The sequence below is a fragment of the Mustelus asterias genome, chromosome 5 (assembly GCF_964213995.1).
Source record: "Mustelus asterias chromosome 5, sMusAst1.hap1.1, whole genome shotgun sequence".
Taxonomy (NCBI): Eukaryota; Metazoa; Chordata; class Chondrichthyes; order Carcharhiniformes; family Triakidae; genus Mustelus; species Mustelus asterias.
This window is the reverse complement of record NC_135805.1, coordinates 94,920,682-94,943,234: the sequence shown is the minus strand read 5'-3', so window position 1 is coordinate 94,943,234 and position 22,553 is coordinate 94,920,682. Positions and strand designations below refer to the sequence as shown.

Below are 22,553 nucleotides of genomic sequence, written 5' to 3'. Positions count from 1 at the left end.
CCCTTATGCTGCCTCGTTATTCTTGTCATAAAACACTCCCAAACCTCTACATGAACGATGCAGCGGGCAACACAAAATTGCAGATGGTTGTTAATTAGTCATCTTAAAATAGCAGGCAGACTGACAATTCTTGCACCCACTTGGAAATTTGGGAGACTGGCCCTATTTTACTTTCCTGTGGGGGGGTGTGGTGGTGGGGTGTGGGAGAGGGGCAACCCACTGATTTTCAGCCATAGAAATCCAGCCTCATGTTGCTTTAATGTTCTTTATTAGCTGTGTTGCTGTGATGCAATGAGCTAACACTGTGATTAAAGCCAACATTTGAATGGTTCAGCTGTCACTATTTGTGATTTTTATGTGTCACATCAGAAGGTTTTTAGCAAATTATAGGTTTCTGTTCTTGCAATAAACCACCACTACCGATTTCATCCTTCTGAAATTTTTTTTTAAACTGATTGCTGCTCACCATAAGATATTAAGAAAGATTCTGAGAGCAGGGGCCTTTAACCTTGCAGCCATGACTGCCATACCCCTCTGCCTCATGTCCACCTGGCCTGCAGACCCAATTGGGTGCAGAGCCCCCCCTTTGCACCTCTAATCATCCTTCCCACCAGACAGCCACTAGTGTTTGGTCAGGTGAGCTGAAGTGGCAGGAGTGGGAGCAAGCGGATCACTCAGTTTCCATTCAGCCTCCTCCTCCCACCAAAAAACATAAAATCCAGCCCAGAGTGAACTCCAAAATATGACACTAATCACCAACCTGCTGAACTCACCAGTTTCTACATGGTAATGTCATAGACTGCTATCCTGTATCTTAGTGCATGCAACAGTTTCCTGTGTGCTGTTCACAAAGCACAAGATTTGTGTCAGATTTGTTTGCAGCAGTTACAATATTTGACGCAGAACGGTGATATAAACTGGATGCATGGTTAGATCTGATGGTTTATAAAAGAAAAAATGAAGGACAAGCTTGGAACCTAAAACTTCTGTGTTCCTTGCATGATGTCACCCTGATTTATTTTTAGTAAAATAAACTTGTACTAATACAGCACCTTCCATGCCCTCATTATTTATGATTCACAGCAAATGAATTGCTTTTGAAATATAATTATAATCACTGTTGCTTTTTAGATAAACCTGGCAGCAAATCTGCAAACAGCTCAGAAGTCACAGTCTGATAAATTGACCAGTTGTTTCTGAAAGTGCTGATTAAGGCATGAATGTAGGCTAGATCACCAAGAGAACACTTCAAATAATATCTGAGTGCTTCAGTTTAGTAACTTATTCAGGAAACTGCTTCTCTGACAACGCAGCATTCCCTCAGTACTGCACTGTCCTGTCAACTGAGATTGTGCATTCGACTCCTTGGAGGATTGAGCATGAACCCATGACCTCCAGACACTGAAGCAAAAGGGCTGCTGCTGGCCAGGAATTTCCTTCTGAGCTAATGAATGTTTTCATCGATCTTCACAGTGCAAAATATACTGTAATTAGGGTAAGTTTATTTCTTTTCTGATCCCTGTTTTCTGGATTTTTTTGCCTGTCTTGGCTGAAACCGACTAAATCTAACAGCTCTGAGAGTTTTGGAACATAAATTTCGGATTCTAGGCAGCAGAGAATGAAGGAGAAATCCCAGCCCCCCAGAACACCACTTGAAGCTGTCAGCGCATCATCCGCTAAAACTGCAGAGTTTTGATAGCACTTTCCTCGTTAAAAGCTTTTTAGAGGCCAGATGACCTGGTGTCCTGACACAGACTTTAATATGCTTCCTCAGTGCAGGTGCAGTGATCACAAAACAGCAGAAGGAATGCTTGTCTGGGCTGTGGACCTTGCAATCGATCTCATTCCTTTGCGCTGGCTCTTTGATTCTTATCTCTCATCTGTGGCTAGTTAGTTGCGTGGAATGCTATATAAGATAGTGTGAATTATCTTGCCACACACCAATTTAGCTGCTTCGGGTCTGGTAGGAGTTTAAAGATTTCACAGGGAGCTGATTTTAAAGAGGATTTCTGGATTGCTCTACCTAAAATCTTGTAAGCGTCCATAGTCTTATTCCAGCTTTCCAAATACACATTTTTACACAGCTGCAGCATGAAGTACCTTTCTGAATTGTACAAAACAGAGTTCAGGAAATGTACTCATTCTTCATTCTTAAATGAACAATCTTTAAGCAGACAAAATATAGGTTTCTCCTCTATCCCCTCAGCTTTGGTATTAAAATCAAATCATTAAATGGCTAAGTTTGAACTACGTGCCGTACATATCATGTGACTGTATTGAAGCACGGAACTTTAGATGTTAAAGTGGCCTCATCTTCCTGAAAAAATGATTTGCAAGACATTGAGGAAGGAGATTCCGGAGCAAATTTTACTTTCATTATGACATCTAGAACAAAAGTAAAAACTGTTTTGCCTATAACGCAGCATACTGTTGACCTCTTTTCTAGGTGTGGCACACATGGGGCATGAATTTCCTCAGGATCTTTCCCACTCACTGATATAACATCGAGTGAAATTACAGTCATGATGCAGTAGAGGTCCAGAGAAAATTCACCTTTGCCATGAACTGAAAAAAACAGGTTCATTCAGTCACTTATGGGGATGAAATCTAACCCGCCAAGGTGGGTGGGTTTCTGTTTAAGTGCCGATTAAAACAGCTGAAGTCGCAAGTGTATTGGGTAGCAGGCAGGAACCCGTTGTATTCCGTCTTTCACCAAAGTATATTCTTCAATGTGTGAGAATAGGCAGTATATGATTTAAATATGTTACATGCTCATTAGCTGTAGTTTTAACCCAGGACTCTGACTTTAACTCTGTGGGTTTCCGGCAATCCACCAGGTAAATCAAGACGAGAGGGCAGCAAAAATGAACGGGGCTGAACAATCCCAGACAAGAAATGTTTTCAATATTCAACAGTTTCTTCCTTACCTAATTAATAAAAGCCGTCTGCTCACATGACTTGGTCTGAGAGTGTGCTTTCAGCCCTCTGGGGGGGATTTCCAAAGCTTTGGAGGTAATTTCTGCTACGTTGGAATTTATTGCCTTTAATCTTCATTTCCCAGCAGTCAACCTTCACAGCAGCATGGGAGCCGCTTTTGCAGCTCTATTTGGATCTTCGATGAGAAATGAAAGGACAACAAACACCCCCGGGAAAAGCAGCAACCATCTCTTCAACCCACCTTTCTAGGACAGAGTGGATGAGCACAGAGCTCCAGCTTGCCTGTGGCGATAACCCCAACACAGGGTTTAAAGGCAGCCGACCAGCTTGGTGAACATGACCAAGTGCCAGTGCCCCAGGAGACACAGCGCTGCCAGTCAGGTGGCCACTGACATTTGCAGTCTCCTGGAAGAAGACCTCCTTCCGTGTGGAACAAGTGGACTTTCATTGCCTGTGATGGTTAAGGTCACCACAGCCTTTAATTTATTTGCCTCTAGCTCCGATCTGATGGTGATAGCTGGCGAATCTCACAATCTGCTGCCCACAAACACACCCCACAGACAAATGCCACCTTCGCCTCGGCCAGCACTTATCTGCAGTTTTCCGCTAAGGCCATTTAGATTAAGCACTTGAATTTGCTGATCTGTCACAGTTAGCAGGGGGCTGGATATTAAGAAATGTAAATCAGGGACCTACCACCCCCATCATGTACACGTAAAATGTTGGTTCAGCAAAACAGCATCATCGCACTAATCTCCCAAATTACAGAAGGTGTGAGGGTGCAGAAATCAGCAGCCCCCCCTCCCATTTTGAAATTATTAATTAACAAACCTTGTTAACGACTGAAATGTCTGCAATTTTTCCTTGCTCATTCCTTTTACCGGGTCTCAGACATGAAACAGTTTGGAATTGTTTTACGACAGCTATGATGAGACCGCACAAGGGTGGAAGAAGAGACTTCCACCGGGATCATGGCTGAATGTAGCAGCTGGTGAAGGTGATAGCATCTGTACATGTTTTTATATGATTGGTTAACTTGTTGGAGCCTGCCGCAAGAAATTAAGAAATATTGAGAGAGCAACCTTTAAATTTGTAGCCGTCACCAACTTCCTGTTTGTGGTAACATGGCCCCTTTAAGGGGGAGAGCCTTTGAAGGTCGCGTGATTGGGCTGGACCCTATGAAGTGGCCGTGTGGGAAGCCGAGCCAATCGGGAGCAAGGGTGCACATTCTGAGATGTGGAGGAACCTCAGTTGGAGCCGGGGAGGAGAAAAGAATAGACGTGTATTGCAGTTCTGTCAGACCCTTATCTTGTGTGTGTATATATATTTTTGTTAATACATCAATTAGTAATTGAAACCACCAAGAGTCACCTACGACTTTACTACACCATTAATGACGTTATTCCTTTGCCTATACTCCAGTTGGACTCACACCGTTAATTGACTATCCAACGTTTGATCCAACGAGCTCAGATGACGGGGGCAGGAGCGACTGACCACTCACTTTCCATTCCGCCTCCTTTACCCCACAGAAAAAAAGAATTCAGCCCGGGGAGTCATAGATTATACACATTTGGCAATCAAGCCACCACCTAATCACCCAGGAATTCTCATCACTTAAAAGAGATTTCAATTCTAATGCTCAGCTGATATGCAGCCACCAAAATATCATTTTATATGTCTGTGCACGATACCTAGGAAGCTGCCATAATGCCTTCATCCTGCATCAGTCGAGTCTCCCACAGATATTTGTACCTTCAAGCAGAGTCAATGGATGGCTCCTTGGAGACGAGTGCTGTCTCCTGAAGACATGGTTGATGACACCTGTGATAGCCCTGCCACTGATATGTAGAAAAGGTACAACTGAAGCCCTGATAACACAAGAATTGTCATTGAGCCATCGGGACACTGAAAATTCGAGTTAAGTGCCTGGATGTAGGTGAGCACTTTACAGCATGCATCATAAGGATTTCCAGGAGCAGTAGGAGTTGGCTGCACCTGCCACAATATTGCACAGCAGAAAGTATCGAAGCTCCAATGGAAGGAAAGTAATGATCACTTTCAAACTTTAGAAAGAAGAGAAACAAGAGAGGGAGGCTGGTCTGGTGAGGCATCTATAACCAGACACCTGGCTGCAAAGGATGCCCAGGGCAGCCTAATTCAGATACACTTCAATGAAGACACCTGGTACACAATTCAGAACCTACTGTGTCCTCCCCCACTCCAGTCCTCAGTGCAAAATAGTGCAACAATAAACAATCTATCCTTTTCACATGTACCCATTGCTCATCTTTACTCATCTCATACCATTCTTCACAAGGCAGAGGCCATTGATAGGCTGCAAGCAACAGTGGGAGCATGACACAGTGGAAGTGCAACATAAAGTTTATGGTTCATAAACATTAAATAGAAATGTAACAATGTTAAGTATCTAAGTAAATACCCTTGCATTTCATACAAATCCTTTATTTCCCTTTCTCTATGACTCCTGCATGCAGCCTCTGAGGCTTCAACAGAGCTAGAGGCAGGCTGCTCGTTTCCCTGCTCTGACTGCTCAGATGCTCTTAGCCAAAGTTCTCAGGGTTTTGAAGTGTGAGAATTCTGCTCCACGGGATATGTGTAGGGACAGATTGGGCCAGTGGGACAGGAGGCAGCATTTAGGGCCCTGAATGAAAGGGTCAGGGAAAGCACTTAGGTAGTTTGAGTAGAGTTCTACTTCCATGTACCCTTTCTCCGTCATCCTTTTCATTTTCACCTGCCCTTGCCCCTAATCAAGAGTTGGAAAATGCTTTGCTGCTTTTCAGTAAGGTGCTGAATGGCCAAGGCCAGTTTCCCTCAAATGTGTTACGGTCCCAGTCTGACTGTGCAGACTAGTGATGAGGGCCAGCATGCACTTTGTTTCCCGCTGAATCTAATACTCCATGGGGTGACCGCACTTTCCATGAACATAAATGCCCTCTTACAATAGCCTGTTGCTGCGTATGATAATTTGCACATTCGGAAATGGCATAGTTTACATGTAGCTAAAAGTAATATCAGGAGGGCTTTATAGTCAGGTGGAAATTTACCCGAAGCCTTGCAGTTAACCACCAAATACCTGATTAACATAAATTTTGATGTTGTTTCTTGCCCTTATTTTCCTGATACTATTAAAATCACTGTTCCTCTCAGTTTTTCCTCACCTTCTTCGTAAGTTGCAAGATGATTTTCTAGAGATTTTTACTCTTCGATGCGCGTTAACATGTTCTGTGATACCTCAAAAATATGGAAGTTCTAATCTCAGCCTTCCACCTTTCAGCTCTTAAAATCAGAGTTTGATTTGATTTATTATTGTCACATGTATTAACATACAATGAAAAATATTGTTTCTTGCGTGCTCTACAGACAAAGCATATCATTCATAGAGAAGGAAACGAGAGTGCAGACTGTAATGTTACAGTCATAGCTAGGGTGTAGAGAAAGATCAACTTAATAGGAGTTAAGTCCGTTCAAAAGTCTGATGGCAGCAGGGAAGAAGCTGTTCTTGTCGGTTGGTATGTGACCTCAGATTTTGTATCTTTTTCCTGATGGAAGAGATGAGAGTGATATGTCCATGGTGAGTGGGATCCTTGATTATGCTGGCTGCTTTCGCGAGGCAGCAGGAAATGTGAAGAATCAATGGATGGGAGGCTGGTTTGCATGATGGACTGGGCTTCATTCACGACCCTTTGTAGTTTCTTGTGATCTTGGACAGAGCAAGGGCCATACCAAGCTGTGATACAACCAGAAAGAATGCTTTCTATGGTGCATCTGTAAAATTTGGTGAGAGTCGTAGAGGACATGCCAATTTTCCTTAGCCTCTTGAGAAAGTAGAGACATTGGTGGGTTTTCTTAACTATAGCATTGGCGTGGAGGGACCAGGACAGGTTGTTGGTGATCTGGCCACCTAGAAACTTGAAGCTCTCGATCATTTCGGAGCTTTTGGCGATGATCTTTGCATCGTCGATGGAGACGGGAGAGGTTCCGGAGGATTGGAGGATTGCAGATGTGGTCCCTATATTCAAGAAAGGGAACAGGGACAGCCCGGGAAATTACCGACCGGTGAGTCTAACCTCAGTGGTTGGTAAGTTGATGGAGAGGATCCTGAGAGACAGGATTTATGATCATCTAGAGAAGTTTAGTATGATCAAAAGTAGTCAGCACAGCTTTGTCAAGGGCAGGTCGTGCCTTACGAGCCTGGTTGAGTTCTTTGAAAATGTGACCAAACACATTGACGAAGGAAGAGCGGTGGATGTGGTCTATATGGACTTCAGCAAGGCGTTCGATAAGGTCCCCCATACAAGACTTCTTGAGAAAGTGAGAGGGCATGGGATCCAAGGGGCTGTTGCCTTGTGGATCCAGAACTGGCTTGCCTGCAGAAGGCAGAGAGTGACTGTGGAGGGGTCTTTCTCTGCATGGAGGTCAGTGACCAGTGGAGTGCCCCAGGGATCTGTTCTGGGACCCTTGCTGTTTGTCATTTTCATAAATGACCTGGATGAGGAAGTGGAGGGATGGGTTGGTAAGTTTGCTGACGACACCAAGGTAGGTGGTGTTGTGGATAGTTTGGAGGGATGTCAGAAGTTGCAGCGAGACATAGATAGAATGCAAGACTGGGCGGAGAAGTGGCAGATGGACTTCAACCTGGATAAGTGTGTAGTGATCCATTTTGGCAGATCCAATGGGATGAAGCAGCAGTATAATATGAAGGGTACCATTCTTAGCAGTGTAGAGGATCAGAAGGACCTTGGGGTCCGGGTCCATAGGACTCTTAAATCGGCCTCGCAGGTGGAGGATGCGGTCAAGAAGGCGTACGGCGTACTAGCCTTCATTAATCGAGGGATTGAGTTTAGGAGTCGGGAGATAATGCTGCAGCTTTATAGGACCCTGGTTAGACCCCACTTGGAGTACTGCGCGCAGTTCTGGTCACCTCATTACAGGAAAGAAGCCATTGAAAGGGTGCAGAGGAGATTTACAAGGATGTTGCCTGGATTGGGGGGCATGCCTTATGAGGATAGGTTGAGGGAGCTTGGTCTCTTCTCCCTGGAGAGACGAAGGATGAGAGGTGACCTGATAGAGGTTTACAAGATGTTGAGAGGTCTGGATAGGGTAGACTCTCAGAGGCTATTTCCAAGGGCTGAAATGGTTGCTACGAGAGGACACAGGTTTAAGGTGCTGGGGGGTAGGTACAGAGGAGATGTCAGGGGTAAGTTTTTCACTCAGAGGGTGGTGGGTGAGTGGAATCGGCTGACGTCGGTGGTGGTGGAGGCAAACTCGTTGGGGTCTTTTAAGAGACTTCTGGATGAGTACATGGGATTTAATGGGATTGAGAGCTATAGATAGGCCTAGAGGTGGGGATGTGATCGGCGCAACTTGTGGGCCGAAGGGCCTGTTTGTGCTGTGGCTTTCTATGTTCTATTTCCACTTCATCCCCGTTGATGCAGACAGGGGCATGTCCTCCACTAAGCTTCCTGAAGTCAATGATTGTTTTGTTGACAGTAAGGGAGAGATTATTGTTGTCGCACCAGTTCACCAGATCCTCTATCTCTTTACTGTACTCCGTTTCTTTGTTTGAGATCCATCCCACTATGGTGGTGTCATCAGCAAACTTGAAAATTGAGTTAGAGGGGAATTTGGTTACACACTCATTGGTGCATAAGGAGTATAGTAAGGGGCTGAGGGCACAGCCTTGTGGGGCACCGGTTTTGAGGATTATTGTGGAGGAGATGGTGTCACCTAATCAATTCTTCTTCCACCTTATATTCTCTTTTATTCCTTGCAGCTTTGGTGGTGTTCTGCATTATTCACTGCTTCATCTGCATTTCCAAAAAAAAAGAGAAAAAATATCTTGAACTGCATCCAGTTAATGTAATATATGTCCTAACAAATAAATTGTCTTCCAACAGTACTTTTCAGCTGCCCCTGAGTTGTCTGAGATGATCCAGTTTCAACAAAGGAAAAGCCAATTTCCATTAGTGATCTTTCATAATTCAGCTGGAATCTTCTTCTTTGTTTTGCTTTCAAGTGACAGAAAGCCAGAAAATGCTTCAGTAGTGCTGGCTGGCACCAGTGGTAAAATAATGGAAGCTATTAAAACCCTTTTAAATAATTCCTTATTTACATTCAATGTACTTGTTTGATTTGTTTTTCAATGCTCCTTTTCAAATCTGCTCTTGTTCCATGCACAATTGCTAATCTTGGCAGATAAATAGTCAAATGGGAGATTGTAACCAGTGTTGCAATGATAGCACGTACCAGAGAAAAATGGAAGTCACATTTGATATCAAAACAAGCACAAAAAGTATACATTTATGTTTGAGATAATAATATGCATTCCTGGTCTGCGGATTCTTGTTTAAAATGTGACTTTTACATTTATTCTTTCATGGGCTGTAGACATCATTGGCAAGGCCAGCATTTGTTGCCCATCCTGAAATGGCTTTCATGCACAACAATATGATTGATGCAATTGGCTTGTGTTCATTCACTCCATGGCTGCTTCTGAGTCTATTTTTGTCCCATCTGCAACTTTTTATTTTTCAAATGTTAACTTGGCTCAGTTGACTCAAGTGACTTTTGAATCAAAGCTTACAAATTCAAAGTTCACTCCAGGATTTTAAGGTTGATTCTGAAATGAACCTTGGGAATGCTGCATTGTTGAGATGTTTCATTTGTAGTGTGGTGTTACACCAAAGCCCTACCTGTTAAGGTGATCCAGAGGCAATATAAAGCAAAATACTCTCCAGTGTTGTAAACTCAGTTCATCTTTTAGTCGATTCCTGCAAAGAAATATCAATTGTTTGCTTGTGTTAAGCACTGTTATAGGACATAACTGTGCAAAAAATGGTTATCGTGTGTGCCTGCACAGCAAGTAACTGCACTAATTGCCCATTTAAGGGCTTCAATTGGCATCAGGGTGGGAAGTGGTCCGCAGGCATTCCTGCCATGGATGTAATTGGCATGGAGACAGCAAGGTAGTATGGTCCCATCCACCACCATTGTGCCCATTTAAATGCCCTCCCCACCTTCAAATGCACCAAGTAGGAGAGCATAAAATACCATCCATTTGACCATAGAGTCACTGCAAACTCTATTTTTATCAACATGAACATCACTACACCATTTGTTTAGAAAGGCACTTTTGAGTTTGGTTACTTGCTGTAATTTCTTTCAAGCATTCAGTCTTCCTGAGCAGAAAGAAAAAGTCCTGAGACTGCTCGGCAGGTCAGATAGTTTCAGTGAACAGGGCAGATTTGTTGACATTTTACGCGTGGACAATTCAGCCAAAAAAAAGCAGCCAACTCTGAGACACAGTCGGAGCAATTTGTGTTTCCAGGTTACCAGCTTGTCACATCTGCCCACCCATCCAGTGCAGTCAGCAGAAGGCCCAATCCATTTTTGTGGTCAGAACTCATTAATGTTGAATAAAAAAGCTACCAATGCTAATCACTACTTGTAGGCAGATTGTCAAATAGGAAGACAGAAAATCTGTTGGTAGAGCCATGCTGCGTAAAGGCATGAGCGTGAGCCTCACCACTTATCTGATGAAGGAACAGCACTCTGAAAGCTCGTGATTCCAAATAAACCTGTTGGACTTTAACCTGCTGTGTGAGACTTCTTACTGTGCCTACCCCAGTCCAACGCCGGCATCTCACATCACATGTACCATTGACACTGCAAACCGCCGGCTCAAAGTGGCGAGGATCTCTAAGAAGATCATACAAATTGACACAGACACCCAAGTTTCTATCCTAATAGTGACCTTTTCAAAAGGTTGATAGACTGAGACAAAAAGAGAAGGAACACTCATTCTGTTTATCATGACCATCATTGGACAGGATCCAAAAGACCTCCTTCAGACCTATTCAGAAGTCAGCTGCAAGGAGTAAGATTTTGTTTCACCAAAATTTCTTATCTTGATATGATAGCTGAAAATGACATACACCTTGGTCCTCCAGTGACCAAACTGCAACGAGGTCTTAAAAGTTCCAGTGCTAACATCTGCATTCTCGAAATTATCCATTTTCAAATATGGGCTGGGATTTTCCGGCTGCGTTCGCTGCAAGGCTGGAAATCCTGCCCAAGATCAATGGACCTTTGCATGGTTCACCCCCGCCCGCTATGATTTCCATGGGCGGGATGGGAAAATTCCACCTATGATGTCCAGAATTAATGAATGAGCAAGAGTTACCACCAGAGGCATGAAGTTCACGTTCCTAAGTTCAAAGTTCCTACCCAGCCTAATTTTCTCAAACCATGTCAGGTCTACTTTCTCTGCATCAAATTTCTCACATTGTTATTTGACGAGGTCTGCTGCACTCCTCCAGTCAAATAATTAATTATGCATTCAGAACAAACCACCATTGTCACTGAGCAGGGAAATATCACATGACTGAAATAGCAAGGCAAGAAGATTAGTTTCTTAAAAGGAACTAGCCACATGTGTTTACCCCATGGGTGACTACAGATCCACATTGTATATGGAGCTGCTCTTCAAAGAATGAGGATGTTCCTAATTACAATGCAAAATAGAACAAAAAAGCAATTGCTTGTGTCTTTTTTCTGTGTAATCTGTCGTAATTATAACCTTTTGCAGGATTACTCTTCGAAACTAATATTTCTTCTATAGCAAGTGCTGCAGGGTGTTATCATCACTGTTCTCCAGAGGAGAATGAAGCAATGCAGAACATGAGCAGAAACTACTGCTCGAGAGTTCGTGTTCAATTTTTGCCAACAGATATTATGTAAACAAAACAAATTGCACAGATTGTTTGTTTTAGTAAGTTACCTGAATTGCTTCTTGGTGCATGCTTCTGATTTGACTGCCGCCAGTGGAACAATGAAGGTTTGAGGCACTAGGTATTTCTGAAGTATTGCTGCAATCCCCAATGTGTAATAATTCTTCAAAGTTATAACCAAAATTAGTATTGTTATTGGCTGGCTAACTTTCAGTTCAGCTCTAAAGGATCAAGAGGCTCTAAGAGTTAATATACATGGGGTTACGGGGATAGGGCTGGGATGGGATTGTGGTTGATGCACTTGATGGGCCGAATGGCCTCCTCCTGCGCTGTACAGATTGTATGATGATTTCTAAGGCTACAGTATTGCAAGTTTAAAGAATAACAGCTTTCAGTTTCCATTTGTTCATACTTAAAAATACTTAAAAGTAAAATAGAGACTGCAATTTTAAACTTACCAAACACGAGAGACCAGGTTTTAAAGGTGAATTGGAGCATTTGGCTTGGTATTCTGAACACTTACGTGTTTAGTCTGTATTTGTTCACAAGCAATGAGCCAACGTGGTCTTTTCAGTGTGTGCAACACAATACAGGCATTCAAAGCTCACAAACTGCTTCTGCCACTAATGAAATGTTTCTGCTGTGAAACAGAAGCTAAGTGGCATTTCAATAGTGTCACACCCGCTGCTCAAACATCACTAATGGATTCCATTAAAGCACAAATATAAATCACCAAACTCTAGTCGGAGGAAATCACTAAGTTGCTTACTCCAAAATCAAGTGCAGGTATGGGTGCAGTGGCAGTACCATATGTTTAAGGCATGCCATTGTTTAAAGTTCACTTTTTAAATTTTATTCTGATTTTTTTTCTTTTTCGCAGATAGTTTTTTCTGAGTTTTAAACAAAGGCCAGGTATCTTTATGCACTCATGTGTACACAGCTCACATTTAATCTTCCTAATTGACAAAGGGGTTATATCTTTTAATTATCTTTCATATTCTGATAAATAATGTGAAACAAATGTTCCGCAGAGGAAACCTTTCATTGGCTAAATGCCATTTTATAAAACACTGTAGGGAAGCAAATTCTTTAAGAGCATACTTATGGTCAAACTAACGCAACACAGATTGATGACAGAGGAACAGTCCTTCTCACTGTGAATTACCCATCTGCCTTATCCAGAGTTGGAACTTATTGTGACACAAGTTACTTTTAAAAAATTATTTAGGGCTGTTCGTTGTAGCAACAAAAAGATGTTGAAACTGCAGTTTAGCCTTGAATTTAGAGGACTTTAAGGCATGAGGGTCTGTTCATCTTAGGCTGTTCAGCCTAAGACCGTAGAATAATTTGACCCATTTGGGAAGTGAGCAAATTCCTGATTGGAATGAAAATGGGCAAAGGATTTCCACTGTCAGTTTTACAATGATGTGGAGATGCCGGCGTTGGACTGGGGTAAACACAGTAAGAAGTTTAACAACACCAGGTTAAAGTCCAACAGGTTTATTTGGTAGCAAAAGCCACACAAGCTTTCGGAGCTGCAAGCCCCTTCTTCACCTGAAGAAGGGGCTTGCAGCTCCGAAAGCTTGTGTGGCTTTTGCTACCAAATAAACCTGTTGGACTTTAACCTGGTGTTGTTAAACTTCTTACCTAGTTTTACAATGGGCAGCAAGGTGAAAATCTACTTTTTTGTGTCTCAGAGAGAATGAAAACTCAAGTAAAAAGGCTGATAGATATCTGAGTAGTTTTGGCCCACTCTTGCCTACTGAATTCTGATTATACATTGAGGAATTCAAGCTATTTACAAATGCCCCTTTTTTTTAAAGGCTCTGTGTCTTAGAAAACTATCTTTATTATTAGATAATATCCAAATGAGTATGCTTCCTTAGAATATAGTATCTCCCTTTAAGGACTGTTCATTAACTTTGCTGAGCTGTGAAATTGATTATTATTTTAATTGGTTCACCTTTAAAGTTCCTGGGAATTGTGATGCAATTGCATTCGTCGATATACACAGGAGACACAATATACATATTTGTGATCCAGACATCTCTTGCCGATAATATTTGCTGAAAATTGTCTGAAATAACATGGCTTAACTGGTATAAAAATCGCCAATTTTTGTAGTTGATTTTTTTTTTTTAAGAACCTAGATTTAGGTGAGCAAAGGGACTCATTTGGAAATTATTTCAAGGTTTCCCCTGAAGGTGAGGCCCTAATCTCAACTGTGTTATTGGGCAAATTGCCAAGTGGAGGCAAGGCATTTGCTGGAGAAATGGAAAGGATGATCTGTCACTGGCTGCTGAAGTGCCAACTGCCGGTGAAAGAACAAGAATGAACCAGAGGTACTTTTCCACTTGAGGATGTGTGCAGGTCCACTCTCACCATGGAGAAGTATATGACGGGATGGAGGAACATAGAGAAGAAAGTAGATAAAGAAAAGAAAATTGGGGTCCACAGAACATGAATGCTTAACCACCAAGACTACAAGGCCCTATGTTTGATTCCAAGTCTGTGCTAAATTTAGATGATGTGAGCCAAAAGCAGCAATTCAGGCACTGTGATACAATTCTGACTCCAGTACTGATGTGAAGTTGCCGGCGTTGGACTGGGCTGGGCACAGTAAGAAGTCTCACAACACCGGGTTAAAGTCCAACTAGTTTATTTGGCAGCACAAGCTTTCAGAGCGCTGCTCCTTCATCAGGTGAATGCCTATAGCAGACACTGCAACTGGAAACCAAGATAGAGTCCATATTCTCAACTTGTGATCAGGACGTAGACCAGCTGCGAAACACTGCCAAACAGATGAGATAATGGAACTACGCCATCTACATGCACACCAAGAACAGGAAACTTGAGAAACTCGGCATCACCACCAGCAGCAACCAAGCCTCCCCCGGTATCACAGTAGAAAACAGTACCACTGCAATGAAGTCCATTGTCAACTTGTCGAACTACACCCTTCAACCAAATGAAATCGAAGTTCTCAGCCAAGGGCTCAATTTCTGCCCCAAGACCAAAATGGACCCCATCAGTCTCATGGCGGACACAGAGGAACTCATCAGGCGAATGAGGCTCCGGGAGTTCTTCCACAAACCTCAAGAGGCCAACAGCGAACCCAATGAGACAGCCAATGAACCAGAACAGCCGACAGAGGGATCCACGGTGCAGCAACCGAAGAGGAAAGAGTCGAATTGGACTCCTCCAGAAGGGCGCTGCCCTCAACTCGACATGTATGCCCAAGCCGTCAGGAGGTGCGTCAATGCCAGATTTCAGCAGTTGCACTCATAAAATAACCCCGAACGACACCCAAGCACAACGCAACGCCATCCGCACTCTCAAGACCAATCGCAACATTGTCATCAACCAGCAGACGAAGGAGGGGCCACCATCATACTGAACAGAACGGATTACTGCAAAGAAGTGTACCAACAACTGGACAACATAGAACACTACAAACAGCTACCCACAGATCCGACCAAAGAACACACCAGTCAACTCAACAGACTGGTCAAGACCTTTAATCTGGACCCCCGTGCTCTCATTCCACATACTCCTCACGTTGGAGATCTCTACTGCCTCCTGAAGATACACAAGGCCAACACACCCGGCCGTCCCATCGTATCAAGCAATGGAACCCTGTGTGAGAACCTCTCCGGCTACGTCGAGGGCATCCTGAAACCCACCGTACAAAGAACCCCCAGTTTCTGTCGCGACACTGCGGACTTCCTACAGGAACTCAGCACACATGGAGCAGTTGAACCAGGAACACTCCTCATCACAATGAATGTCTCGGCACTCTACACCAACATACCCCACGACAACAACATTGCTGCAACTGCCTCAGTACTCAACGCTGACAACTGCCAATCTCCAGACGCAATTCTACAACTCATTCACTTCATCCTGGACCACAATGTCTTCACCTTCAACAACCAGTTCTTCATCCAGGCACACAGAACAGCCATGGGGACCAAATTCGCACCTCAATATGCCAACATTTTCATGCACAGGTTCGAACAAGACTTCTTCACCGCACAGGACCTTCAACGGCACTCACCTGATGAAGGGGCAGTGCTCCAAAAGTTCGTGCTGCCAAATAAACCTGTTGGACTTTACCCTAGTGTTGTGAGACTACTTACTTTGACCCCAGTACTAAAAGTGGAAGTGTACTTTGCAAAGACATTTCTCTCTGGTTTTCTGTTTTAAAACAAACTTATTATATCCATTTCTATTTAATTGTGCCATCTTATCATGATTTTAAACAAACCTATCATATTACCCTATAATCAGTGTTCTAATAAAAAAAACTTTAGTTAGATGGGTGTTGTCTAGTAAGTATTTTAAAGACAACTACATTATTTTACCCGATTGCTTTTATTGTGAAGAAAAGTTTTTTTAATTGCTTTGTTTGGTCTTTGGATTATCTGCTTAATGAAATTTTTATTTCTTTGCAGCTAATGGCATGTATATGGGAAGCCAGGAAATGATACAAGTTGTGCAGAGAGATGATTCAACCATAGGACGGTATTTGGACAAGGTATTCTTGTTTCAAATCTGTTGTCAAAATACTGATGGTTTGCTATCATATTGTTATCATACATATTATGTCCATACACAAGATGCAACTGTTTACATTTTCAGTTAGATTTGTGGAAACGGCCTTTCTTTAGAAATTGAGCATTTGGGAGATTTCATTTGAAACAATACCATTTTTCCATAAATTTATGGCTTGAAATATAAAAGTCACCCACCGGTGTGGGTCAGTTCAGGAACAGTTTACTTTCTATGTTAGAATGAAGTGGACTCCACTCCTGATATGCTGAAGGAAAAGATATCCACCAATATAGATAAAGGTATTCCTAGTAATACAAACACAGATAGCTAGTAGATAGACACATTATTCATCACAATTAAGCAAATCTGAAATAATCTAAAGGAGAAAGATTAAGTACTAAGTACAGTGCTCATCACTTAATGGACTCCATCCAAATGGAAACATTTAGTTTAAAATAACATTTACTATTTATTAAATGTGTTTCTTTAAAAAAAAAATAGAAATTTCAGCTCAATATGACTTTACTGGAGCTAATTGCATGTCAAAGTTCTCCACTTCAATCCTATTTCATTGCTCTTTCTCTATATGCCTCAGTTATGTTTCAGGTAACAATTTGATACCAGTATCTATAACAGAAGAAACTTAAGGGGACAACATATATTCATAATAGTCAGCGCCAATTAGCAACAGGTGGGTACGAGGCAATGAGAGGTGCCCAATCAACACTGTAGGCTGAGTTGTCATGTGGCAGAGGGTGATGTCACAAACAGGAAGTCAGTCAGTCCCGGCTAGAATTGTAAAGGTCCCCTGCTCTCAGAGTCAATCTTTATTTTTTATTGAAGGCCCAAAAAATATTTTTTTTAAAATCATAAATCATATGGATTTTCCCCAGCTATTTCTTCTGTTACATTCAACAACAGCCCAGTAAAAGGCCTTTTATACTGCTTTTGTGTGATTTTCTCATAGCTACACTAAAACACTTCCAAACGCCTTCCCATCCAACACCCAAAAATGCAGTGGGCGATGAAAAATTGCAGACAATTGGATTGTTAACAAGATCAATAGTTTGTTGATTAGTAATTTCAAAATGGCAGATAGGTTGCCCATTGTCCGCCGTGATTTAGGTTTAGGAGACTGACGTGATGATGTGGTATTGCCGACAAAACATCATCACACCCTGTCTTACATTCTGTGTACCTTCCACCGACTTGCGGACGTAAAATCCAGTCCATGTACTTGAAATTCATGTGGAAAACCGCTTCACTGGCATCCAATGCCAGTGAAACTTTGAATGTCATGAAAGACTGGAATATCCTGTAGGCTGTTCACCATTAAAAATATAATGTAGCAGATTGCTTAATTAGTTTTCATACTTCGATTTTACAGCATCTAAATTTGCATCATGTGACTAGCTGAACATAGTGTTATATTGAAGATCATTTATTCCTGTTATTATAGTGTGTAAGCTGATTCTGTTTACCTTCCTGCCAGCAACACGACTCTTACTGCATTTAATACCCACCTTGAGCTCAGTAACCCAGTTTTACATGCTCCATATTGCATGATGCGCTCATAGAATCCCTACAGTGCAGATGATGGCCATTCGGCCCATAGAGTCTGCACCGACCACAATCCCACCCAGGCCCTATTCCCGTAACCCCACATATTTACCCCGCTAATCCCCCTGACACTAGGGTCAATTTAGCATGGCCAATCAACCTAACCCGTACATCTTTGGGCTAAGGGAGGAAACCGGAGCACCCGGAGGAAACCCACGCAGACAGGGGGGAGAATGTACAAACTCCACACAGACAGTGACCCGAGGCCGGAATTGAACCCGGGTCCCTGACGCTGTGAGGCAGCAGTGCTAACCACTGTACCACCATGCCGCCCCAGATTTTCAGCAAAAATAACATTGCTTGTCATAGACTTGTTACTATTGCCCAGATTTTTCAGTCAGTGACAAAGGAACAGTGTGCTGACAGCTGCTGCACAGAGCTTTGCAGGATTCAGGTGAAGGCTTACTGTTATTGGGCATCTGATCCAGCACGGTGAACTCTACAGGGGATCCGTGGTATCTGTGAGCAGGGCAAGAAAGAGCCAGGCTCTTCAACCAGATTGAGGAATCCCGACTGAATCTAAGTCAGGAAATATAAATCAGGACTTATCAATTAGATGTGTATCATGGACAGAAAGTGAAATAAAGATTGAGAAGGAAAGATGACATTAAGTTTAGAAGAATAAAAGAGGAAGATAGAAAAAATAGAAAAAAAATGTTATTTTTTGTTCTGGCATCTTCATAAAATTCTGAAGTAATGTTACTTTACATTTGTATAATTAGATTTTCAGTGCCAGAGAGATTGCTTGTTAGTAATTAAAAGCTCACCTGATTGCACCAGTTCTTATTTTTCCTGATGTCATTGATGGAGGAATGGGGTAAATAGGACAGCATACTCTCAATGTTGCTGTGAGATTTACTCCATAATAATGATAGCCTCACAAGGATTCTCAACACCAACCTCAGCCATCATGCATCTTGTCCTATACAGTCAACTTTGACCTTTCCTCAATCCCCACTCCATTAACCTTGTCCTGGGTCCTATGACTTGTGACAAGACATTACAGGCTACATGTAGAATCACCGACACCAATGCACCTTTCCCCGATGAGTTCAATGCATTCTTTGCCTGTTTTGAGCAAGAGGTCAGCGAGAACACGCCTTCTGCCTGGAAGCCTGTATCCGAACCTGTATCCGAGGTCATCATCATAGACATCAGATCAGCCTTCTTGAAAGTCAACCCATGGAAAGTGACTGACCCGGATCGGGTACCCGAACGAGAACTCGGATCCTGTGCGGACCAGCTGGCAGGGATATTCGCAGGCATCTTTAACCTATCCTTACACCAATTCGAGGTCCCTTTCTGCTTCAAGACAACCATCATCCCGGTACCAAAGAAAAGCCCGGCAGCATGCCTTAATTGACTATAGTCTGGTGGCTCTGACATCCATCATTATGAAGTGCTTCGAAAGGTTAGTCATGGCACAAATCAATTCCGGCCTCCCAGATTGCCTGGATCCGCTACAGTTTGCCGATCACTGCAACAAGCCCACAGCAGACACATCTTCCTGGCCCGACACTCAACTCTGGAACAACTGGATAACAAAGACATTAGATTCCTATTTATTGACTGTAATTCAGCCTTCAACACTAATATTCACGCAAAGTTATGTCCTCAGCCCCTTACTATACCCCTTATACACCTATGACTGTGTGGCCAAATTCCCCTCCAGCTCGATTTTCCAGTTTGCTGATGACACCACCGTAGTGGGTCGAATCTCAAACAATGATGAGACGGTGTACAGGAAAGAGATTGAGAATCTGGTGAACTAGTGCAATGACAATAATCTCTCCCTCAATCTCAGTAAAATGAAGGAGATAGTCATCGACATCAGGAAGCATAGTGGAGGACATGCCCCCATCATCAATGGGGATGAAGTGGAAATGGTCGAGAGCTTCAAGTTTCTCGGTGTCCAGATTACCAACAACCTGTCCTGATCCCTCCACGCCAACGCTATAGTTAAGAAGGCCCACCAATGCCTCTACTTTCTCAGGAGGCTAAGGAAATTTGACATGTCCGCTACAACTCTCACCAATCTTTACAGATACATCATAGAAAGCATCCTTTCTGGTTGTATCACAGCTTGGAATGGCTCCTGTTCTGTCCAAGACCGCAAGAAACGATAAAGAGCCCAGTCCATCACTCAAACCAGCCTCCCATCTATTGACTCTGTCTATACTTTCCACTGCCTCGGAAAAGCAACCAGCATAATCAAGGACCCCCATGCACCCCAGACATACTCGCTTCCACCATCTTCCGTCGGAAAAAAGATACAGAGGTCTGAGGTCATGTACCAACCAACTCGAGAACAGCTTCTTTCCTGCTGCCATCAAACTTTTGAATGGACCTTCTTTATATTAAGTTGATCTTTCTCTACACTCTCACTATGACTGTAACACTACATTCTGCACCCTCCTTCTCTATGAACGGTATACTTTGTCTGCATAGCATGCAAGAAACAATACTTTTCACTGTATATTAATACATGTGACAATAAATCAAATCAAAAAAACAATCCTTCCTCAATCCACTGACAACTTTCATCTTGCCATTGGGAAGCTGACATTTTGCATTCCGCTCAATTAAGTGCCCCACACACCTCATTTTCAACTCCTGGAAGCTTCACAAGATTTCACCTTGTCTGGGCTGTTTCAACCTTTATTAATCTCTAGAGTTTTACTGTCACTTTGTTCTGGGAAGCGTCATCTTGTGGTAGAAATAATTTTCTACAGAGTAGCAGAAATAACGGCAGCTGGTTGCATATGACATTAGCCTTGGATTCCACACTCAAAGGAGGAGGTAGGAATAGAAACCAGATGTTACATCACAGAACGAATCACGCCATGTTACTTACATTGCCTAGTGATATGAAAAGGTTCAAGAATGGTCTTCTTCACATACCAGGTTCCCCGCCTTCACTATCAAGAAGGGATGCTTTAAAACAGTCAGTGTTAAATTGTATATTCATGAAAGAGAAATGGGCATTATTTAAGTTGAATTTAATAATTAAGTCAAGCCTTTCTTTCCTCTGTCTATATCCCTTTTTCTCAGTCCCAGCCATTGTAATGTGCAAAAGTGGGATTAATGACAGAAGCCAGGACAGCAAACCAACCTATATTTCATTGCACTATTAAGTAGCAGTGTTAAGTAGCTTGCTATCAAACCAGTTGGCCCTGATCATATGCTGCCAATACCATGAAACATTTCATGTGCGCAGCTGGAGAGGAGCAGGCAATCTAATTTTTATTTTAAGAAAATGTTCCTCAAAGGGCAGGAAGGAAAGGAGTTAGGGTCGGGGTTCACTCTTTGGGGGCTGCCCTTTGCCAATCACAGGACGACGCTCCTAAAATTGAACCACCCCCTCCCCACTTTCTTCCTCCCGCCTACAGACTTAAACTCATCCCTTCAACCCTACCCTGCCACCCTTCCTGATCTACCTAAATTCTCCCTGCCCAAGCCCCCAGATGTAACTGCTCCAGTGGTCCACAGACCTTCTTCCTTCTCCTCCTGCAGTCCCAGCAGCCACTGAAGTGCTCTTGATGTTGCCTGAATTGGTGGAGCTGCCAGTCATTCGAATTAGCTGGCAGCTCCAGTGGGCAGGATGTCCTTTCCAGTGGGGGGCAGAAGTTCCACTTGGCCCCATTTAACCGTCCCGCAGTGTATTAAGGCTGCAGGACGGGGCGGTGTAGAACATGTCAGCTCCATGCCAACTTTGCTTCAGTCCAGGCCCCATATTATTCAGTCCAAAGTGTGAAGAACAAAAAGAAAAACAATCGGAGAAACAGAAAGAATTACAGAGTGGAAGAGGAGTAGAAAAAGTTACAGAAAGAGCGACTCGCAATGTTTCTTTTATTTTTGACAGCCTACCACATCATAGGGCACCAACAAATCGATTAAAATAAATTCCATTTACAGGACTATAATGGTATCTATCATGAAAAAGAGTTTGTTACAATGGTGCTATTGGGTCTTATGGCCAGCTGCCTCTATCAATGTTTTTGCCAAAATGTGTGTCTGTTTTGTGAAATCTCAAAGCTGTACTTCATGAAATATAATGATTTAGGGGGGGGGGGGGGAAATCAAATAAACACCATGGATTTTCTGTGATTTAGTGGTAACAGCTGGAAACATGCTGTAGTTCCAGAGGCACTTTAATCACTTCTAGTGATAGATGCAACTCATTGCATTTCCCCAGAGAGCTTTTCATTACTAATTGCGGTTGGCTGTTTTCGAGCTTGTCTTTCATCTAGATATGGAATGTTTATTAGCAATATTTCTGCACCAAAGTTGCTTGATTGCTTTAAAATAAACAGTCATAATCACGATAATGAGCTTCCTACTACTTGTGGAAATTGTATTACCATTGTATTTTTCCTTCTGTCAGTTAAAGTCTAATCTATCAAATGTGAGCCATGTCAAAGATCTTTTTCAGGCATTAAACATTTAGCTATTTATTTTATGATTAGGGACTTTATTGATTCTTTATTAACAGCTATACTTCAAAATCCATGATTTATAAATAATATATAATAGAAGAGTTTTTTTTAATTTTTCAAATCTTACCTTATGATAGGTCAGAATTGACTTTCTCATCCACCATACTAATGGCATGAAAGGATTCTGCACATGGACTGCAGTGACGTTAACTGGCTTAGAGTTTCCTTCACATGTGCACTAATATACACACAT

The 22,553-nt window shown here is 42.5% G+C and overlaps 1 protein-coding gene across 3 annotated transcripts in view; it reads left to right on the top strand.

Moving 5' to 3' along the window:
* ldah (lipid droplet associated hydrolase) overlaps window positions 1-22,553 on the top strand; it is a 265,023-nt gene that overhangs the window by 233,211 nt on the left and 9,259 nt on the right. For all 3 annotated transcript variants that reach the window (XM_078213073.1, XM_078213075.1, XM_078213074.1), the window contains one exon: window positions 16,145-16,227. In XM_078213073.1, the coding sequence (XP_078069199.1) occupies window positions 16,145-16,227 (83 nt within the window). The remainder of the gene's footprint in view (window positions 1-16,144; window positions 16,228-22,553) is intronic.